Here is a 17986-nt window from a genome sequence, read left to right on the forward strand (position 1 = left end):
GTGCACCCACAGACACAACAGACCTCACTCAACGAACTTGCACACACAAAAATATTATGCAAATCGCACATACAAATAGAAAACTTGCATATACTGGTGCAGCACACTCTGACCAAGGTCCCACCCACCCACACCAATTTTGTCAACGTTAACACAAATGCATCCACCCATCACCTGTTGGTCACGAGCACATCCAGCATGTTTTTTTCAGTCTATTGTTTTGGGGAAGACCCAGAGTCTCCTCCAATTTGAAGTCAGCACACAGGTGGTTTTGGATATAATGCCAAATATTTGATTGATTAATGATGGCTATTTACTTCCTTTCAAGTTAAAATTATTTTTATTTCCTGCTGCTTCATCTCTTCATTCTTTTTGACTCACTTGTGCAAACAAAGTGAGTCCATGTTATAACCCGGTGTTCGGTTGTCTGTGTGCACGTGTATGTGTGTCTGTGGTAAACTTTAACATTACCGTTTTCTCTGGAAATACTTTGTCTGCTGACAACAAATCTGGCTTAAACATTGTAGGAAAAAAATCTTCAGTCATACCAGTAACAGGTTGTAAATCTCTTGAATTAAGCTGTATTTCCTGATCATTAATGGTTAATTCTGTCCAGCTTATTCCGGAATCCCAGAACACCATATTACCGCTTGTAATACAAATTCTGGACAGAACAAATACAGTGACACTAATACACCACTGCCGTGCTTACTGCATATGAATATTCTAATGTGGACACTGAATTAACTAGAATGAACATAAAAGCAAAATTGAATCAACCGTTTCCCTGAGTTTGGGTCAGCCTTGTCCAGGCTGGTCTGTGCAGATCTTGTTTTTGTTTGTTCGCAATTAAAAGAAAAGAAATACAAATTCTGGACAGAACTCATACAGTGACACTAACTACATCATCACATGTTTACTGCATGAGAATACTTTAAAGTGGATAGCGATACTGATGTAACTTGAAAGTACATAAAAACCAAACTGAATGGACCATGTCGTAGTTTCTGAGCGTAAGCCTGTTGAACACGGATCTCTGCAGATCTAAAGAAAACGGCTACATGTTGCTTTGTGCTTGTGGCAATGGCAACGTCCTTTTCAGCAGACTTTAAAAAAAGAATTTCTTATATGACCGATATATACCGAAATAACATGATTTAAACGGCATTATCACCTTGAATACTGTAACCGATTTATCATGCTAAAAAACAACAAATTGCAGTTAAAGGTGATCTGATTAACACCTACACAACTGTTAAATACTTACTCAACAATTTGATCCTCCTCTTCTTGTTGCAGTCGTTGCAAATGTTCTTCATAAAGTTTTTCTTTTTCTAGTAGTGTACTGGTATCCACTAAGGCATGTCTGGCATTGATTTCTCGCAGTTCTTCCAGTTCATCAATCTGGGCCATTTCTTTGTGGCTGGCTTTGGTACGGTTTTCCAAAACCTGAAAAAAAACCCAACATATTTTGGACATTATTTGGTATCATTTGAAATGAGAGGGGATATGCCTTTAACAGTCACATGTGATAACCACTTTAATCCAAAACAACAACTAAAGAATATAATTAGAAAATGAAAAGGACTGTACCCTGCAAGCAGATTATCTTCAACAGGACAATAATCTTACAGTGTTTTGACCTTGATCTTTGACCTCAAAAGTTGACTTTTCAAAGGGCTAATGTTTGGGCCATAACCAACCATTGTACCAGGTTTGATACCCTCCCCCTCCTGATCATGCCATGTTGTGTCCCTAAACCACTGACTTTTGATTTTCAATAGTTTTATTGTTCTAAGATCACACACTATGCTAAGCTTGATGAAGATTGAATGCAAAATCATATCTCTCTGGCAACTACAAACATTTACTATCATTGTATCAATATACCATTCTGAGACCTTGACCTTGAATTTCAATACTTTTACAATCAATATGCTATGTTGTGACTTTGACCTTGTATTTCAATAGTTTTTGCTATCAATTTGATGACTCCCTTTGTTGTGAGTTGACACTAATAAGTGCCATCTTAACCCATACATAGGAATATAATGCAGTGTATCAGAACACAATAATACTTTTCTTATAAACCAAACATTATGGTACAATATTTGTATTCCTCCTATCTTGCTGTACCTTCACTTCTCTTATGCACAGGCAAAGGACTCTTCTCTTATGCACAGGCAAAGGACCCTGTGCATTGGATCAGGCTTGCTGTCAATTTCATCCATATGAAAATCTTCTAAAGCATACTGAGCATTCAGTGGAGTAGTGTTCTACCCACTGTTCCATCTGCTTAGCTGGTCCTTCATCATCCTTCCAGTGGCTGACTTCAGAGGGACTACCTTATTCTGGCCTGTTTGACACCTTCGTACATGCCCTTGATATTACTAGTGTCTGCAGATATTTGGATATGTGAGCAGAGGCAAGACCTATAGCCTGGCCAACTTTTGAACTCAAATTCAGGCAGTCAGAAGTGACAGCATCCCTTGTATGCAGCCTGAACATCTGACTTCTCTTCTATGATGAAAAGTATTTTTTGATATAGAGCTGTGTGGCAACAGAGTGTGAGCAGATAATGCTCATTCCCAGTTTCTCATCCACTCCAAACCGAATCAGTAACTATAGCCTTGAACTTGCTGAAGTAACCAGGAATGAACAATGACTCTAATTTAAACCTGTTGGTGGACTTCACTGAAAACACTGCCGATTTCACCATAAAACTTGGTTTTGTTTCTGGTGAGGCAGTCAGTGTTGATGTGTATGTTCCTATGAGGCTGACCAATCCTGCCAATGTCTGCAATTGTATTTGGAGAATTCTTTCAGTTCCCTCTGACAATGGAGCCAAGTAAGTTGTTCCTGACAATGAAACCCACACCATGTTTTCTGGTCTCTTCAGTCACACACACACACAGACACACACACACACACAGACAGACAGGCAAGAGAGAGAGATCGAAAACAGTGTACATACATATAATGATATATTGATAGAAAATATCAAAAGACCTTCTGAAAACAGAAAAATTAACCTGAGGATCAAAGCAAAGTACAACTCTTACTTTTATTGAAACTGAGTTTTATTTTAAACTTTAATTAAGTCGAACTTGTTCAGTAAAATTTCACAACTGACAGAATGGAAGTTTGTTGAAATGTCAATGAAACTCCACAGACTTCACTTTAGTGCATTAAAGTGGATTAAAAAAAAACATCTTCAGTTCTGTTCATAAACAGCTAACTGAAGGAAAGCATTAAAAACTAAAATCCACACATTTATTATCCAATCAGCTCATGATTTACATCTAGTCTTTAGTACACAGAAAAGTGTCACAGGAATTTACTCACTTTCATGGGATTTAGTTCCTCAGCCTCTTTTTCCAGGCGTTCTTGTTCGGCCATTTGCTGGGCCAACTTTTCTGCTTCGAACAGCCGTGTTGCCCCTGCTTCCAGAGTGTAGTCTGTGTTCTTTAAGTCAGTCTATAAAAAGACACAATTCAACAGTATTTTAACATTTTAAGATGGTTTAATGATGGTTTATATCTCATCTACATATGACTGAAGGTCAAGTAATGTACATGCAACTGATTCAAATATGGGTTGCTCTCTAGAAATGAATCCAAACATGGGTCAAGCATTTTAATAAATCAAAACACCAATGTCTTCCATACCTGAGTTCCCATTTTGTGCAGGTTTTTTTTCTTGGAAATATAGAAATACAAGAGAGAAAGACTCTGTGGCTCACATGTGATTTCTGTTAAAAACTGCTTTTTAAACCACCACCACCACCACCAAAAAATTGTGGAGTAATAAGAGGTTTGGAGGTGTTTGTTTGTCAAACCATACATTGTGTGCTTGTAATGGAAATATTCCACCTTAAAGAGCAGCATGCATCAATCAGCATCTTGCTGTTTTACATGAATATTTTCCTTATCATCAGTCAAACTTTCCCGTCTTTATCACAATTTTCCAGTGCAACAGTTTGAACAAATCATAAAAAAATCAAATGCAGTAATCTCATAGTTTCAAGGTTGCTGAGGCAGACAACAGTTTTGCATAATGTAATCAAACAACAGTGGATTATCAACTGAAATGGTTCAGCTGAGGTTGTTACATGGAGTTTTTCCCACAAACAACATTTTTGTTAAGAAGAATAGTGGATTCTGCTGAGTGTGATATGTCATAACAGTGAACAGACAATAAATCACTTGATGTGGAAATGTGCACATGTAACTATTTTGGGGGGAGACTAGAGGAATTAAAAAATAAAACAAATGCACACGCACCACAAATGTAAACTTTTCATATGAGCTGGTTTTGTTTGATCAATTGATGTCAAAGAAGAAACACACTCAGACATATAGGTTGGCTACATAATACTATCAGCTAAATGCAATGTATACACATGCAAATCGAATAATGTGATACCAATGGTCCAAGTGTTTCAAAAATACTTAAAGATCTAATCTGAAAAAACAACAACAAAAAAACATAGTATTTTAACTAAATATGTACAATCTTTTGAAAGTCTGTGGTATCATTATCTTGAATTGACAAATTAACCATTTTGCATAATACTGAGTGATAACATCATGTCATCAGAAGTTGGCATTGTGAATTTGAGAGAGAGAGAGAGAGAGAGAGAGAGAGAGAAACGTGTGTGTGTGTAAATTTAATGATATGGTGAACTCTGTGGTTCCTCCCCCATCTTCTCTTCCTTCTTTCCATCCTCACTCTCCCCCTTTTTGACTCACTTGTGTAAACAAAGTGAGTCTATGTTTTAACCCGGTGTTCGGTTGTTTGTGTGTGTGTGTGTGTGTGTGTGTGTGTGTGTCCGTGGTAAACTTTAACATTGACATTTTCTCTGCAAATACTTTGTCAGTTGACACCAAATTAGGCGTAAAAATAGGAAAAATTCAGTTCTTTCCAGTCATCTTGTTTAAAACAATACTGCACCTCTGGGATGGGCACACACAAAAAAATAATGAAGCCTAATTATATGCAAACTGCATTTACTGTTATATTTATGTTTTTTGTATTCTCTAAACTTTGCACTTTGATCTGGTATTCTGACACAACAACAAGAGCAGTCATTATTATCATTTTTTGTTCAAACAGGAACTTCTTTTGCTAAGCATGGAAGTTTTATTTATTTTGCAAACGTTTTGGTGCAGATAGTAAAGAAGGGAAATTACTCTGTAATTATGCTAGGGGACTTAATTTGCTTTAAACTGATCTTTCTCACCTTAAACATTACATTTTGAAACTATACTCAATACATAAAAAGCTTGTGTGTTTTACTCTCAGTCACAAGTAAGTCTTGAAGGCCTTGCCTCTCTTGTTCTTGTATGTCTCTCTCACTGTGTGTGTGCACGTTTGTGAGTGTGAACTGTGATCGTTAAATGTTAAAAGATGAACCTGTCTGTCTCTCTCATTGTGTTTGTGTGCAGTGGTCAGTGGGATTGTTGAATGTTAAAAGATGAACCTGTCTGTCTCTCTCGTTGCATTTGTGTACAATGGCAAGCAGGACTGTTAAATGTTTTAAAAGACGAACCTGTCTTTCTCATTGTGTAAGTGTGCATTGGCAAGACAAGAGAGATTGTTAAATGTTATATAACAAACAGGAGGAGTTTGTATTATACTCCATGTTTGGTGTTAAATATACTTACCATGTCAAACTCATGCGAACTAGGCCTATTGGTTTGCTCTGCTTGGCCAAATTTCGCGCGGCTAACAGTGAAAAGACGGGCCCACCCGCTCTCAGCCAATCAAACGCCTCTAAAAACTATAAGCGCTTAATCATTCCGTGGCCATGAAAAAAATGCCCCATGAGAACCACGGCGGAGACGCGGGGACGGACGGGCGGGCATTCGAGTTTGACATGGTAAGTATATTTAACACCAAACATGGAGTATAATACAAACTCCTCCTTTTGGTGTCATATACTGTACCATGTCAAACTGATGCAGAATTTAAAGCAAATGGAGGAGGGCAACGCCTACTGGTTCATATGGGGAGCCCTTGTAACTGAGACGGCAGTATTAGCCGCGACAAAGGAAATCCCCTTGGAACCGTCAGCCCTGGTCATACGGAAATTCCTGAGGTAGAAGTTGATGAAGGGATTCTCAGACCGCCAGAAGGCTGCCTCCAAGACATGCTGCGTTGGCACTGAGTGCTGGAAAGCAGCCGAAGTAGCTATGGCCCGCACTTCGTGTGCCCTGGGATGAAGACAGCTGATATCCCTGTGTGCATGAGAGTAGGCTCTACGAATGACTTGGGAAACCTGGCGGGAAATGGTGCCTGCAGCGATGTCTTTCTTGTAATTCTCATTGAGGGAGATGAGCAGACACCTCTGAGAAGAACGCCTATGGCGAGACCTATCCCAATAATATTTGAGACACCGAACAGGACAGGTGCCTATCCTCATCATCTTGGGCAAGAATATCAGACAAAGGTCTGACCCTCGGAGAGGGGGAAGGAACCTCAGGGTCTTGGTTCTTAGCCAGAAACTCTGGAAGGAAACGAATAGTGATGGAACCATCCCTGTGGAAGGCCAGATCTTGTGGCATTCCACTAAGCCCCTGCAGCTCACTTCTACGACTGCCTGTGGCCAGCCACTGAAGGAAAGTGGTCTTGAGGGTGAGGATGTCAAAAGGAATAGTCCCCAATGGTAGGAAGGGCTGTTTTCGAATGAAATCCAGCACCAGGAACAAGTCCCAGAGGGGCACTCTTCTGGGGTCTCTAGCTTCCTTCAGAGGGGCACCCCTAGCCACCTCTCTGAGCAGGCAATCCGCTTTAAAGGCGGAACCACCTAGCTGTTTGCATTGTGGTACAGAAGGCAGACCTGTACCCTCGCACAGAACTAGCAGACAGGATGAACCAAGGAGCAGAGAGCCAGAAAGTTGGCCAGCTGCATGCTCGTAAGGTTCGTAGGGGTAATGCCCTGAGCTGTACACCACCACAACCATTTCTTCCAGCGAAAGTCATACAAAGTCTCCGTTCCCTGCCTCCTTGCTCTGGTGACTATGGAGAGGAGGTCAGAGGAGGCACACCCCTGGGTCAGCAGAGCCGACACAGAGGCCGACCGAGGGGTCGAGGACTTCAATGGTGATGCTGACAGTTCCGACCGCCCAGCAGCCATGCGTGCTGGTGGAGCAGTTGAGGATTGGAATGCGGAGTGCCCGAGCGAGGCTGCCTCAGCAGATGAGATTTGGTTTCAAGTTCCAGGGGTGGGAACATGTGTCAGGGACTGAAGGTCCGGAAACCAGGTCTGGGCTGGCCATTTCGGCGCAATGAGGATCGGCTGCGGGTGTTCCAATCTGTCTTTCCGTATCACCTTGGACAGAATTGGAAAGGGAGGAAACGCGGAGGCAATCAGACTGCTCCAATCTAGAGAGAGAGCATCCACTGCCCACGCTTCTGGGTCGGCAACCGAAGAGACGGAAGTGGGAAGTCTCTTGTTGAACAAGGTCCACCATCGGCCGAAACCACTGTTCCCACACCCCCTGAAGGCTGTCCTTGTCCAGGGTGCACTCTGTGCATATGACACTCTTGGACGTGCTAAGAGCATCTGCCAAGAAGTTGGTTTTTCCTGCTCAGTGTCTCGCTGAAAGTGCAATGCCCTTGCTGTGGCACCAACGGAGGAGAGCCTCAGTCCACAAGGAGAGGTCTGCCGAGTGCGCTCCCCCCATTTATTCACATAACATGCGACCGTCGTCTTGTCCGTGAACAAGCGGATGGTCTTGCCAGTGGCCTCCCCCATGAAGTGCAGGAGAGTCCTGCGAACTGCCTCCAGTTCCAGAACATTGATGTGGCATAGGCGCTCCTCCGGGGACCAAGTCCCTGCTGCATAGAGTGAGTCCATGTGGGCTCCCCAGCCCAGGGAGGAGGCGTCTGTGAAGAGTGCCACCTGAAGGGTAGGTGGGGCTAAGGGCACCCCCTGTGTCCGAAGGGGGGTGATTAACCACTCTGATGTCACCTCGAGGAACCACTCGCCCAGACATATCTGGGTATCCCATGGCTGAGTGCTCTGGGACCGGCGTAACCTCAGTGCCCTCTGGAGAGGGCGCTTGAGAACCCTGTCCAGGGGAATGAGAGGTGCCGTGGACTCCATCATGCCCAAGAGGGAAGAAAGTGTCTGCGCTGTATCTTGGGAGGAGTGGCGCCAGTGGCTGAGGAGGCCTGCCAGACGGTCCCAGTGATCTGGCGCCAGAGAGACTATCATAGACCGCGTGTCGAATCTCATCCCTAAGAAGTCGAAGGACTGACGTGGGGACAGATCGCATATCTGCTGGTCCATGAGGAAGCCCAGAAGCCTAGAAGTCTGGCCGTATGACTCAGGCACAGGGCCTGCGACTGGGCCAGGATAAGCAAGTCGTCCAGGTACACACAGAGACAAATGGATTCCGAGCAGACGATGGACACCAATTCCCGCCCCACCTTGGTAGACAGGAAAGGGGCAAGGGACAGACCAAATGGGAGGGCCGGGAACTGGAACTCCTTGTCCCTCCACACGAACCTCAGGTACCGACGGGATGCCGAATGGATGAGTATATGAAAATAAGCATCTTCCAGATCGATAGAGGTAGGCCAATCACCTTGTTGGATGGTCTCCCGAATCTGTGCCTGTGTGTCCATCTTGAATTTGATTTTGGGAGGAATTTGTTGAGGGGGGACAAGTCCAAAACTGGTCTCCACCCTCCCGAGACCTTTGGAATCACCAACAACCAGCCATAAAAACCGGGGCCCGGGTCCGAGAGTTGAGATATAGCCCCATGAGGAGTGGGTGCGATATCTCTTTTTCTAGGACGCTCTCCTGCTCCGTCGAGCTGGGCACCTAAGGAGGAGGAGTGGATCTTAGAGGGGGGAGGTCCTCCACCCAAGACAGCATGTACCCCGACTCTAGCACCGACATAATCCCGTCGTTGAGTCCCAGAGCACACCACTGATGTGCTTGCCGGGACAAGTTTCCTACTTGGAGGGGCTGAACGACTGGCGGTGCTGAATCGGGGCCCAGTCATTGGGGGTGCTGCCTTCTGGCCTTGGGCATGGCCGGTCGGCTTGGACGGACATAAGGTGGTTTATTCCTCTGCCACTGATTCAGCACACGCTGCCTTGACAGGCGGCGTGGTATATGGAGGGGCCCTGGTGGCCAGTCTCTTCAATGGCATAGAACCCTGGAGCCCATGAGAGGTGTGGGCCAAATATGAGGCCACCTCCCTGTTTGTCTCTGCCCTGTGGCTGACCAAATGGGGCGGGAACTGGCCGAAGAGGGAGTGCTGCTGTGCTGGGATGGACCGCAGGGCAGCCCTCTCCTCCACAGGAATGTTAGAGAGGCTGAAAATGGCATCACGCCGCGCTAGCACAGTATTGAAGTGAAGGCTGGTAGCTGTGTCTGCAGCTGCCGTGAGACCAGATGCTACCCTATTGCCAAAAGCGTGTAACCTCTGGTCGGTGAAGAGGCCCGGCGGGACAGAGGAAGGAGACCCCTTGTCCTGATTAACTGAACACTGTTCCCACAGCTCATTGGCCCTGTGAAGGAACGTGTCAAAGGTGTACGCCGTGGAAACCTCGAGGGGGCAGCGGCGGGCCAATTTGTCCCACTCTGCTAACGCAGATTTTCAACAGCAGAGTTGTCAGAATATATCTTATGACAGGAGTTTCCTCCGTGCCTCTGCAGTCATTCATGTACAGTGTAAACAGGACTGGGGACAGCAATGTGCCTTGAGGCGCGCCAATAGAAGAAAAGTTTTGAGAAGAATGGACAGACTGAAACCAAACGGACTGGTATCTATTGAGAAGAAAGCTTACTATCCAAAGAATGAGCTTAGGTTCAACACCTAAGCCCAACAGTTTGAGGGCAAGGAGATGAGGTTGTATTGTGTTATAAGCAGACGAGAAGTCAACAAAAAGAACACAAACAAAGGATCCTGTGTTATTTAAATGAAGGAAAGCACTGTGAAGGAGAGTTCTTCTTCTTCTTCTTCTGTGTTCGTGGGCTGCAACTCCCACGTTCACTCGCATGTACACGAGTGGGCTTTTACGGTGAAGGAGAGTTAAAATGGCATCGTCAATACTTCTGTTTGGTTTGTACGCAAACTGAAGAGGGTCAAGGTTTTGGGTAGTGAAAGATAATAGATGATGGAGAACAATTAAAAAAAAAAAAATTTCATGACTACTGAAGTAAGTCACAACTATCTTTTGATATCTAGTTCATTGTTCAGTTCGCAGGCAGTTTAGGTAACTGAGTGAAAAAGGTCAAAATCAGCAAACTGAGCCATGCGTTGCATGTTTCCAGTACCTATAAACATGTGTATCTATATATTCTAACTGTATCTTTGTGTATGTCTTTTTCAATTTGTCTGCAATTTCTGAATCCCTACTGTCTTTATTGTCTTGATTGTATATGATTTTCTTTTTTTGTGTGACCCCAGTACACTAAGTAATAAAGACATATTCAGTTCTATTCATACCTTAAATGCGATTTCAGCCACACATTTTGGACAGCGAATGTAGAAACGGAAAATTCTCAGTCCAAGGTAATCCTCATCATCAACATTTTCTTTGCGGGAGTTGAACTTTTTCCCCTTGTAAATGTATTCTCCACAAACATTGCATCTGCACAAAAATCATAAATAATGTATTTAAGTATTTAAGTTAGCAAAGAAAACAAACAAACAACAACAACAACACAAAAAAACAGCCGCCTTGGCATGTGGTTAGCATCACAAACTGATGACTGGGTTCAAGCTCCATCAGAGGCAAGATTTTTCAACCTGTGGCCTGCTCCAATCCAAAATTTAGTGTGTTATGGATTCAAAAGGGAAGACTGGTACCATAAAATCAAGGGTCATCTACTTCACAGATCTGTCTTTGGGAGTTTTGCTCAAACTTCCTGACCAAAGGCGTCTGTATCTCTCAGGCCTGGTTTACACCAGAATATAGTAAGAAAGGAAACATTGAGTACAGTCTTGCCATGCAGTTCCAAAACCAAATGGGCCTCCGAATCAGCACTGTAATCATTATTCATCAAAATATAAAATCCCCCCCCCCCTTCCCCCAAAATAGATAATGTGGCTTTTCATGCCCTTTCTCATGGTGGGCTCTGTTTTGATTTCTCCTCCACTTCCATGCTTGTGCTCAGTTCCTGTCAAAGTGTTCACTGTTGGCATGGAGTCTTTCATTTGAGAGACTTAGTGGAGGTTTCCCATTAAAAAGATGCTTACTTCGTCTGACTCCACCCCGTTTTTTTCAATGGTAGATGTGGTGTAGCATATGGATCAGTCAGCACACTTTGACACCACCTTGAAACTAAAACTAAAAAAACTAAACTACTCATAACTTAAAAAGAGTTACATCAACAAGTTTATTTTGTTCACATATGTGACCCTCTACCACTAAATGAGTCACTTTGCATCAGTGCTCGATTTTTAGTTATTGATATAAATCTGCATTAAAAGGGCTTTCTAGCAACAACAACAACAAAAATGTAAATCGGATGATTTTGTGAGAAGTTACTGTGATTTGAAGTTCTGAAGTTGTGAAAGTCACAAACTGACAAATCAAGGCCGAAAAATTTTGGAACATGTCCAAAGCAACCACATACTTCTAATTAAGATATGTTCATGAAATCTGGCACACACATACTTTTTGGCAATATTCACAATCAATTGCACGAAGTTTGAAAGAAAAATACCGAGTGTGCTTCATTTTATTCAAACAAGAATTTTATTTCTTTTTTTGAAAAGAATTGCAACTGAGGGGTGAATACATTTACTTTTTAATCAACTCAACATGAGTAAAAATGGACCAATTTGGAGATTAGTTTTGTTGTGGTGGTGTTTGTGATCCAACTGCTATGAAACTTTAGTACTGTTTAGTATGTATACTAAAATCTATACCAGATGAAAGGGTAAAAACGCTAAATCATGATGCTGAATTATGTAACTGTTGTAATTAAATGTGCTCACTGGGTTACTGTGCTTGTGATATTAACATAATCCAGACAACAAGTACAACACAATAACAAAAAGATCCATACAACAAAAACAAGTTGCTCACACAAAAGGTATAAGTTTAAAAGGAGGAGTTTGTATTATACTCCATGTTTGGTGATACATATACTTACCATGTCAAAATGATGCAAACTAGGCCTATCGGTTTGCTCTGCTTGGCCAAATTTCGCACGGCTAACAGTGAAAAGATGACCCGTCTTGCCCGGTCCACTCTTAGCCAATCAAACACCTCTAAAAGCTATAAGCGCTGAATCATTCTGTGGCCATCGAGAAAAATGCCCCATGAGAACCACAGCAGAGACGCGGGGACGGACGGGCGGGCATTCGAGTTTGACATGGTAAGTATATGTATCACCAAACATGGAGTATAATACAAACTCCTCCTTTTGGTGTCATATACTGTACCATGTCAAACTGATGCAGAATTTAAAGCAAATAGAGGAGGGCAACGCCTACTGGTTTGTATGAGGAGCCCTTGTAACCGAGACGGCAGTGTTAGCCGCAACAAAGGAAATCCGCTTGGAACCGTCAGCCCTAGTCATACGGAAATCCCTGAGGTAGAAGTTGATGAAGGGATTCTCAGACCGCCAGAAGGCTGCCTCCAAGACATGCTGCAGTGGCACTGAGTGCTGGAAAGCAGCCGAAGTGGCTATGGTCTGCACTTCGTGAGCTCTGGGATTAAGACAGCTGATATCCCTGTGAGAATGAGCGTAGGCTCTACGAATGACTTGGGAAACCTGGCGGGAAATGGTGCCTGCAGCGATGTCTTTCTTGTAATTCTCATTGAGGGAGATGAGAAGACGCCTCTGAGAAGAACACCTATGGCGAGACCTATCCCAACAGTATTTGAGACACCGAACAGGGCAGAGATGCCTATCCTCATCATCTTGGGCAAGAATATCAGACAAAGGTCTGACCCTCAGAGAGGGGGAAGGGACCTCAGGGTCTTGGTTCTTAGCCAGAAACTCTGGAAGGAAACGAAGAGTGATGGAACCATCTCTGTGGAAGGCCAGATCTTGTGGCATTCCATTAAGACCATGAATCTCGCTTCTACGACGGCCTGTGGCCAGCAACAGAAGGAAAGTGGTCTTGAGGGTGAGTAAGTTGAAAGGAATAGTCCCCAGTGGCTCGAAGGGTTGTTTTCGAATGAAATCCAGCACCAGGAACAAGTCCCAGAGGGGCACTCTTCTGGGGTTTCTAGCTTCCTTCAGAGAGGCACCCCTAGCCACCTCTCTGAGCAGGAAATCCACCTCAAAGGCGGGACCACCTAGCTGTTTGATTGTGGAACAGATGGCAGACCTGTACCCTCGCACAGAACTAGCAGACAGGTTGAGAACCAAGGAGTAGTGAGCCAGAAAATTGGCCAGCTGCATGGTCGTAGGGTTAGTAGGGGGAACGTCCTGAGCCATACACCACCGCAACCATTTCTTCCAGGGAAGTCATACGAAGTCTCAGTTCCCTCCCTCCTTGCTTTGGTGACTATGGAGAGGAGGTCAGAGGAGGCACCCCCCTGGGTCAGCGCAGCCGACACAGAGGCCGACCGAGGGGTCGAAGACTTCAATGGTGATGCTGACAGTTCCGAACGCACAGCAGCCACGCCTGCAGGTGGAGCAGTTGAGGATTGGAATGAGGAATGCCCGAACAAGGCTGCCTCAGCAGATGAGGTTTGGTTTCGAGTTTCAGGGGTGGAACATGTGTCAGGGAATGAAGGTCCGGAAACCAGTGCTAGGCTGGCCATTTCGGCGCAATGAGAATCAGCTGCGGGCCTTGCAATCCGGCTTTCTGTATCACCTTGGACAGAATTGGAAAGGGAGGAAACGCATAGGCAATCAGACTGCTCCAGTCTAAAGAGAGAGCATCCACTGCCTACGCTTCCGAGTCGGCGACCGGAGAGACATAAGTGGGAAGTCTCTTGTTGAACTTTGTGGCAAAGAGATCCACCATCGGCCGAAACCACAGTTCCCACACCTCCTGAAGGGTGTCCTTGTCCAGGGTCCACTCTGTGTGGATGACACTCTTGGACCTGCTGAGAGCATCTGCTAAAATGTTGACTTTGCCTGCTATGTGTCTCGCTGAAAGTGCAATGCCCTTGCTGTGGCACCAATGGAGGAGAGCCTCGGTCCACAGGGAGAGGTCTGCCGAGTATGCACCCCCCCCACCCCCCCTTTGTTCACGTAACATGCGACCGTCGTATTGTCTGTGAACAAGTGGATGGTCTTGCCAGTGGCCTCCCCCATGAAGTGCAGGAGAGCCCTGTGAACTGCCTCCAGTTCCAGAACATTGATGTGGCATAGGCGCTCCTCCGGGGACCAAGTCACTGCTGCATGGAGTGAGCCCATGTGGGCTCCCCAGCCCAGGGAGGAGGCATCTGTGAAGAGTGCCACCTGAAGAGTAGGTGGGGCTATGGGCACCCCCTATGTCCGAAGATGGGTGGTTAGCCACTCTGATGTCACCTCCAGGAACCACTCGCCCAGACATATCTGGGTATCCCATGGCTGAGTGCTCTTGGACCACCGTAGCCTCAGTGCCCTCTGAAGAGGGCGCTTGAGAACCCTGCCCAGGGGAATGAGAGGTGCCATGGACTCCATCATGCCCAGGAGGGAAGAAAGTGTCCGCGCTGTTGCTTGGGAGGAATGGCGCAAGTGGCTGAGGAGGCCTGCCAGACAGTCCCAGCGATCTGGCGTCAGACTATCATGGACTGCGTGTCGAATCTCATCCCTTAAGAAGTCAAAGGACTGACTTGGGGACAGATCGCATTTCTCCTGGTTCGTGTGGAAGCCCAGTTGGGAGCAAAGGTCTAGAAGTCTGGCCGTATGACTCTGGCACAGGGCCTGCGACTGGGCCAGGATAAGCCAGCCGTCCAGTTACACACAGAGACGAATGGATTCTGACCGACGATGGACACCAATTCCCGCACCACCTTGGTAAACAGGAAAGGGGCAAGGGACAGACCAAATGGGAGGGCCGAGAACTGGAACACCTTGTCCCTCCACACGAACCTCAGGTACCGACGGGATGCTGGATGGATGAGGATATGAAAATAAGCATCTTTCAGATCGATAGAGGTAGCCCAATCACCCTGTTGAATGGTCTCCCGAATCTGTGCCTGTGTGTCCATCTTGAATTTGATTTTGGGGAGGAATTTGTTGAGGGGGGACAAGTCCAAGACTGGTCTCCACCTTCCTGAGACCTTTGGAATCACAAACAACCAGCCGCAAAAACCGGGACCCGGGTCCGAGGGTTGAGATATCGCCCCTATGAGGAGTAGGTGCGATATCTCTTTCTCTAAGACGCTCTCCTGCTCCACCGAGCTGGGCACATAAGGAGGAGGAGTGGATCTTAGAGGGGGGCGGTCCTCCGCCCAAGGCAGCATGTATCCCGACTCTAGCACCGATACAATCCAGTCGTTGAGTCCCAGAGCACGCCACTGATATGCATGCTGGGGCAACTTTCCTACTTGGAGGCGCTGAACGACTGGTGGTGCTGAATCGGGGCCCAGTCATTGGGGGTGCTGCCTTCTGGCCTTGGGCATGACCAGTCGGCTTGGACGGACATGAGGTGGTTTATTCCTCTGCCGCTGATTCTGCGCATGCCGCTTTGACTTAGGTGGTGTGGTATATGGAGGGGCCCTGGTGGCCGGTCTCTTCAATGGCATAGAACCCTGGCACCCCTGGGAGGTGTGGGCTAAATAGGAGGCCACCTCCCTGTTTGTCTCTTCCCTGTGGCTGACAAAATGGGGCGCATACTGGCCGAAGAGGGAGTGCTGCTGTGCTGGGATGGACCGCAGGGCAGCCCTCTCCTCTACTGGAATGTTAGAGAGGCGGAGAACGGCATCACGCTGAGCTAGCACAGTATTGTAGTGAAGGCTGGTAGCTGTGTCTGCAGCTGCTGTGAGACCAGATGCTACCCTATTGCCAAAAGTGTTTAACCTCTGGTCAGTGAAGAGGCCCGGCAGGACAGAGGAAGGAGACCCCATGTCCTGATTAACCGGACGCTGTTCCCACAGCTCATTGGCCCTGTGGAGGAACGCGTCGAAAAAGGTATAAGCTGTGGAAGCCTCGAGGAGGCAGCGGCGGGCCAACGTTTTAAAAGATAGAGTAGCTGAAGTGGGGAAGGTGGTGCACTGTGAGACCAACATCCTGTCCTGCGCGGAGGGCTCCACTTCCCTGTAGGCAGGGTGGTCCTGTGTGGGCGGCCTCCCCTTGGGAGTTTGCACCTAGGCACGAGTCCCCACCGCCAAGAGAGGACTTGCCACCCCCCCCCCCCCCCCTTTCCCTGCCTCGTGCTTGAACACCTCAGGAGGCAATGCTCGTACCCCTTTCCCCCTGGTCCCCTTCATGACCGTTTTACTGGTACGGGTGCACGCGTATGGGCAAGCGTGTCCCCTAGTGGTCCACCTTCCTCCCTACACCAGGGGAGGGCATCCCTACACGCCTCGGTCGCCATTGGATCCGAGACGGTCGAGGCATGCCGTGTGGGGGGTCGCGTGATCCGATGTCACGGCCGCCACCACAGACGCATCGCACATAGGGTCCAGTCTAACGTGCGGATCCAAAACAAGCTGCCTTTTTTTTTTTCTTTTTTTTTTTGGTGTTGTTTCCCCAAAGGGATTGTGGCACATTCCATTGGTGCAACTGTGGGTATAGGTAAAGAGAGGAGATCGACTCGTACACACTGCCGACTGGCAGGGCCGAGAAATGCGGATCGCGTCGAATGCGTTCACGGATCGAGAAAAATGACATTAAAGGTAACGCTGACCTGAGTGTGTGACAACAAACCTCTAGAAGTCACCAGAGGAGGTGTAGGAGGTCTGGAGTCGACCGGAGGGAGCGGAGGGAGCGGAGGAAGTGGAGAAGGCGGCGGGTTGGCGTTGTTGAGAGGGCCAGGAGTAGAGGGCCCAGAGTGTCAGCGAATCGATTGCGATCGCGCCTTAATTTTAGCACGATTCCCCAATTGAGCTACATGATTATGTGACCTGGTTGGAGACATAATTTGACAACAAACAAGAAGGCCAGAGAATCGACAGACAGGCAGAAAATACGAAAAAAATAGCCGTGTGAAGAGCACAGGAACAGGAGTCATGATGGCTGCCGGAAAAAGAGGGCGCTAGCCAGCGGGACAAAGGGGAGGTTACCTACTTCCGGGAGGTTATCGGCCGTAGTTTCATTTTCTCTGCATAGGCGGATAGTAGTTTGCACAGGACAGGAATGTCAGACCCCTGCCGGAGTCTGCACTAGTTGGGTCACGGTTAAGATGTCAACTCACATTTAATGTAAACTCCATGGATGAAAACGTTACAAAAGGTTGTTCTTTTTACATTCTAGTCATCCAAGTTCGGACCTCGTAGCTACTATAAAGTTCGGACTATTAAGCGCACTGGTATATAAGCCGCATCCACTAAATTTTGGAAAAAATTGAACTTTATACATACATAAGCCGCACTGGCTTATAAGCCGCACTTATTTCTGTTACCAGAACACATACTGATACTACAGAAAAGCTGTCAATACTGTAGGTTATGAAATAAACACAAGCGGGAACAACACAAAGAAAAGCAAGCGAAAATACTGCTAGTGCCACAAAAAAATAATGAATAAACACAACGAAAATAAGATCCATAATTTAGGGATAGTCACATTTATTCAACGTCATCCTGCTCACTGAATCCACTGAAATCTTCATCTTCAGTGTCCGAGTTGAAGAGAACCAGCACAGCTTCCTCCGGCATCTTGTCACTGACTTCAGCCTCGCTTTCACTTCATGAACATGAAGGTGGAGGTCGCTGCTGGTTCATCGCTTGCACTGTCTTCTGCTACGTCAATCCCCTTCAATTTGAAGGCTGCATCATAGGCATAACGTCGTATTTTCGGCATGATGAGGGTGTACGCTTGAGCAGAGTAGAACTGAATGCTGATCTGAAGGCTTTAATGTGTGCGGATTTGATTTATAAAACATGAACAGTTAGCACACTATCC

The 17986-nt window shown here is 46.2% G+C and overlaps 1 protein-coding gene across 1 annotated transcript in view; it reads right to left on the minus strand.

Annotated features, from left to right (window-relative positions):
* The window catches only part of LOC143283110 (splicing factor YJU2-like), a 39643-nt gene that overhangs the window by 15680 nt on the left and 5977 nt on the right, over window positions 1–17986 (minus strand). Inside the window, exons 3-5 of the mRNA XM_076589222.1 lie at window positions 10470–10614; window positions 3346–3477; window positions 1268–1449 (exon numbers count right to left, since the gene is read on the minus strand). Coding sequence (XP_076445337.1) covers window positions 1268–1449; window positions 3346–3477; window positions 10470–10614 — 459 coding nt within the window. The remainder of the gene's footprint in view (window positions 1–1267; window positions 1450–3345; window positions 3478–10469; window positions 10615–17986) is intronic.

This window comes from Babylonia areolata, chromosome 6 (genome assembly GCF_041734735.1).
Source record: "Babylonia areolata isolate BAREFJ2019XMU chromosome 6, ASM4173473v1, whole genome shotgun sequence".
Classification (NCBI taxonomy): Eukaryota; Metazoa; Mollusca; class Gastropoda; order Neogastropoda; family Buccinidae; genus Babylonia; species Babylonia areolata.